A 5,000-nucleotide genomic window follows, 5' to 3' on the forward strand; every position below is an offset into this window, starting at 1 on the left:
CTAACATATCCTCTGTCATTGGTGCTGGTTCCTAGAATAATGAAATAAGACGGACGGAAGTTACAACTCTACGAGATGCGAACAAACCAAAGTTGCAAAAACCTGGATGAAATAAGGGGAAAGCGACGCAACGGCATTCCACGAGAGTCGGACCACGCTCATTTTGACGTCAAATTACTACAATCTAAAATACATGCCATTTCATTCTTCGACCATACATTCACCTTCGGCGGGATATATTTTATCTACGTGTAGCCGTACCCACCCCCCGAGGAAAAATGTTTTTGTGATGTAGTCGTGAGTCATCAAAACTCAACGGAAGGAGAAAACTACCGAAAATAATCAAAAGACGACAAGAGCCAATGAGGATCAACAAAGAGGGACGAGTTTTAAAACACGTACAGATACAAAATTAATGTTTCTAAATGTGGGATTTTTCGCTCTCCTTCCCCTCAAGAAACTGTAAGCCTTATTGACTTCAAAATTTTGCCGCGCGCAATTTGTGAATCATAATGTCTCTTGCTGTACCAACCTTCAACCTACCTGAGTTATCGGTACAATCAACGGTTCTCCAGACACAAGAAGCTTTAAATCCCCAAAGGGCTCCTTCCCTCCTTCCCTCCTAAACAACCTTTTATTATCCTCAGCGCAAGCATTCTCCGCATTTGAGTCACTATCTGCTCCTTCTGTATTGTTCAAATTTTCTGAATTATGTCCCGTCTCCGTTCCATACTCTTCTTGGCTTTCAACAGCCTCGAAGAATTCTTCATCATCAGAAATACTCGATTGTGAATCCGTACTTTCCAATCGCGTGTTTGAATTACTCTTTCGATCACTGTCTGTATTTGAAGAAGAGTTTTGAGTCCTCGTTGCAGAGTTTTTATCCAGGTTAGTTGCAAATTGTAGGCTTGCCGTACGAATCTTGGAAAGTCGCTTTCTTTCAATGCAGCAGTTGAGCATCTGAAAGTTAAATGACACTTGAAATTGAGAGCTACTCAAGTTAGTTATGTCGGTAATGCAACATCAGTTTTTCAGATGGGTATTAAAAGTTTTTTATGCGATTCCTCACTTCACTGTTACCAAGAAGAGGATAAATCAAACCCAGTCCTCGCCCGCGTTTTCCCGCGCTTTGTGCTGACCGGTTGTGTGAAGTTGCACGAAGTTCTGATCGGTTAATTTGCCCGGGTCATTTCTGTTCAGAGTAAGCTGTGTGCTGAAAGGGTTTGGTATGAAACTAAAAAGAACGTACATTAACCCCATTGACGAGTAAAATCGTCTGCCGTTAGATAGAGTAAAATCTATAAGTGTCACTCTTGGGAGTGAAAGGGTTAATGGGGACATAGTTTTTGAGTGAATCTAGCAGTTGTTAACCCTTTCACTCCCGTGAGATTCCCCATTGACGAGTAAAATCGTCTGCCGTTAGACAGAGTAAAATCTATAAGTGTCACTCTTGCGAGTGAAAGGGTTAATGGGGACATAGTTTTTGAGTGAATCTAGCAGTTGTTAACCCTTTCACTCCTGTGGGGTTCCCCATTGACGAGTAAAATCGTCTGGCGTTAGATAGAGTAAAATCTATAAGTGTCACTCTTGCGAGTGAAAGGGTTAATGGGGACATAGTTTTTGAGTGAATCTAGCAGTTGTTAACCCTTTCACTCCCGTGAGATTCCCCATTGACGAGTAAAATCGTCTGCCGTTAGATAGAGTAAAATCTATAAGTGTCACTCTTGGGAGTGAAAGGGTTAATGGGGACATAGTTTTTGAGTGAATCTAGCAGTTGTTAACCCTTTCACTCCTGTGGGGTTCCCCATTGACGAGTAAAATCGTCTGGCGTTAGATAGAGTAAAATCTATAAGTGTCACTCTTGGGAGTGAAAGGGTTAATGGGGACATAGTTTTTGAGTGAATCTAGCAGTTGTTAACCCTTTCACTCCTGTGGGGTTCCCCATTGACGAGTAAAATCGTCTGGCGTTAGATAGAGTAAAATCTATAAGTGTCACTCTTGGGAGTGAAAGGGTTAATGGGGACATAGTTTTTGAGTGAATCTAGCTGTTGTTAACCCTTTCACTCCTGTGGGGTTCCCCATTGACGAGTAAAATCGTCTGGCGTTAGATAGAGTAAAATCTATAAGTGTCACTCTTGGGAGTGAAAGGGTTAATGGGGACATAGTTTTTGAGTGAATCTAGCTGTTGTTAACCCTTTCACTCCTGTGGGGTTCCCCATTGACGAGTAAAATCGTCTGGCGTTAGATAGAGTAAAATCTATAAGTGTCACTCTTGGGAGTGAAAGGGTTATGGGGACATAGTTTTTGAGTGAATCTAGCTGTTGTTAACCCTTTCACTCCTGTGGGGTTCCCCATTGACGAGTAAAATCGTCTGGCGTTAGATAGAGTAAAATCTATAAGTGTCACTCTTGGGAGTGAAAGGGTTATGGGGACATAGTTTTTGAGTGAATCTAGCTGTTGTTAACCCTTTTACTCCTGTGGGGTTCCCCATTGACGAGTAAAATCGTCTGGCGTTAGACAGAGTAAAATCTGTAAGTGTCACTCTTGGGAGTAAAAGGGATAATGGGCTAAAACGCCACGGAGAGGCCTTAAAAAATACAGACCTGGAGTTTTTGGTGAACAAGGCAACTGCCAAGATTGGGGGCTTGTAGTTTTAACCTGTGCAAAAACAATAATTATACGTTTATATTGATTATCAAGTAAATAGTATGAACCCACTAGCACTGATTGCTAAAACTTGACCCACGAGTGATAGAAAATTCTATTTATTGTTTCCCACCTTGGAATAAAAATATCATTTTCCCATCTATGGCGCATCTCCAGGACAAATTCCTGCCATAGATGAGCAACAGCTCTCAAACCTGCCGGAAAAAGGGAAATCACAGTCAATAGGTTCAATGAATGTAATCTAATTTTGGTGAAGAAGACATTGCAACAAGCCTCACTTGGCAAAAGAAGCCGAACTGAACAAGAGACTGTCCTTGTTCTCATAACAAACTTCAATCATGCGCGAGCCGGACAAAACATTGTTCTTGCCTAAGTGGCATATTTTATTCTAAATATTCACAGTGGGAGCTTCATCTTTGTGAACAGGTAAAAACCATTCACTTACCTCCATAACTATGATAAACTATACAAATACACACGGCAAGAAAGAAAGTAAGACTGTCTTCAGGTGCAGATTTCAAACTACGAAACTTGTCCTGAGAAATAAACAGCGAATAGAGCATTAAAAACTACGCTTCAGTCGCAGATAACTTAAAGGCAAGGCCTTGAGTGAGCATTGTGAAGAAGAAGAAAGAAACAAAAACTGATTATGGGCAAGAGAACAAAAATACAACAAGAAAAGATTGGGGATTTCTTCAATCCCATTGCTCCACGTTTTATTTAAAATGATTACTTTGGGGCAATTGATTTAGCAGCTTTATTTTGCAAGAGGGAGCTTTAGCAACGACGACGGGAACGGCAACGAGAACGTCATCTGAAAACGTAATTTCGCGTTATTGCAATCACTTTGCGAGTATTCCAAGCTTTTTAATATGACAAAGGTGTGGCAGTCCCTCAGGAATGAAACCGTTATGAGAGGCGCGCTGACGTTCTCCATAAAACCTCAAATTTGGCTATTTCACGTTGTTTTTTTTTTTGCAGACGACGGCAAAGAAATGGACAAAAGTGAAAAACGCACGTGTAGAGCGTGCAAAGCTATTGTTTTTGCCCACTGTGACGTTCTCATTGCCGTCGCCGTTGTCTTTGCTAAAGCTCCCTAATAAGCGATGGCATGGAGGGCCGACTACCCATGTTGATCCTTGGACATGATTTCGCGCTTTGGAATTTTAATAGGGAGCTTTAGCAACGACAACGGCGACGGCAACGAGAACGTCACAAATTTGCATATTTTGTGGGCAAAAACAATAGCTTTGCACGCCCTGCACGTGCTAAAGCTCCCTGTGATTCGATTTGAGATAAATTTATTTGATTTGTCTGTTCAGTGTCCCCAGTAAGTGCCCGGGAGGGGGGGGGGGGGGACTCTCATATAAAAGGACGGGGGTGCTTTTAGGGGTTAAAAAAGCGGTTTTGGTTCCTTTGTAGGGTGGTCAGCCTCAAAAGGTCCTCAGCGGGAGATTTAGCGGTACCTTTTAGGGTATTGAGCCAAAAACTTATGACATGAGACATTATTTTGACAATTAAGGTTTTGTCTGATTAAAACCCATAATTTGGTACCTCTTAGGGGAGAAAAGAATTTCATACCATGCCCAGAAGACAGGATCTTGGTTCCTTTTAGGGGTTCTTTTCAAAGTTGCCAACGAGCACCTGTCCCTTTTAGTGCTAAAAGACTTGAGACTATCATTGATATTATTATTATTATTATTATTATTATTATTATTATTATTATTATTTGTGGAGATGCACACATCTTGCCTTACCTGTGGCATATTGCATTCCTTTCCTTTGTTTTTGTTTTCCATCATATCAAACAAAAGCTCCTGTTGTGCTATTTCAAGGTCTTTTAAATCTTGATCAGCATCAGGAAATAAATGCTACAGGCACCAAAACAAAGTGATTTAGCTGCGAGCAATGATGTGTGGTAAACAGTTGTAATGTAATGTCTGTTGATTGCGCAAAACTGATCGCAAGGAGAACCTGTGTGCAGGCCACTGTGATTAAGATGCCTTAAACAGGTTCACTCAAATTGATTTTCTATTGAGGATGTAATAAAGTGAATCCTCTGTCAGACAACTTCTCGCAAAGAAGTCCCATTTTTTTTCCAATTTTTATTCAAATCCCAATGATTACATTGTATCATTCAAATAATTCCACTGTACACAAAAGTTGGATGTTATCTTTAATGCTGAGTGGATGAATGATGAAGAGGTTAATTTTCGATCATGATTTTGGGACATTCGGAATGCCACTAGCTGGGGTCAAGGCTTGATAAAACAATCAATGGGCCACTTTTAGTGATGATGAAAGGACACAGCTTAAGAACCTAATCATAAATC

The 5,000-nt window shown here is 40.8% G+C and overlaps 1 protein-coding gene across 2 annotated transcripts in view; it reads right to left on the reverse strand.

The window, feature by feature from the left end:
• The window catches only part of LOC138049841 (rab3 GTPase-activating protein catalytic subunit-like), a 49,542-nt gene that overhangs the window by 32,883 nt on the left and 11,659 nt on the right, over positions 1 to 5,000 (reverse strand). For both annotated transcript variants that reach the window (XM_068896295.1, XM_068896294.1), the window contains exons 14-19: positions 4,425 to 4,538; positions 3,113 to 3,203; positions 2,780 to 2,861; positions 2,604 to 2,658; positions 544 to 960; positions 1 to 31 (exon numbers count right to left, since the gene is read on the reverse strand). The exon at positions 1 to 31 is cut by the window's left edge and continues 107 nt beyond it. In XM_068896295.1, the coding sequence (XP_068752396.1) occupies positions 1 to 31; positions 544 to 960; positions 2,604 to 2,658; positions 2,780 to 2,861; positions 3,113 to 3,203; positions 4,425 to 4,538 (790 nt within the window). The remainder of the gene's footprint in view (positions 32 to 543; positions 961 to 2,603; positions 2,659 to 2,779; positions 2,862 to 3,112; positions 3,204 to 4,424; positions 4,539 to 5,000) is intronic.

This window comes from Montipora capricornis, chromosome 5 (genome assembly GCF_036669925.1).
Source record: "Montipora capricornis isolate CH-2021 chromosome 5, ASM3666992v2, whole genome shotgun sequence".
Taxonomy (NCBI): domain Eukaryota; kingdom Metazoa; phylum Cnidaria; class Anthozoa; order Scleractinia; family Acroporidae; genus Montipora; species Montipora capricornis.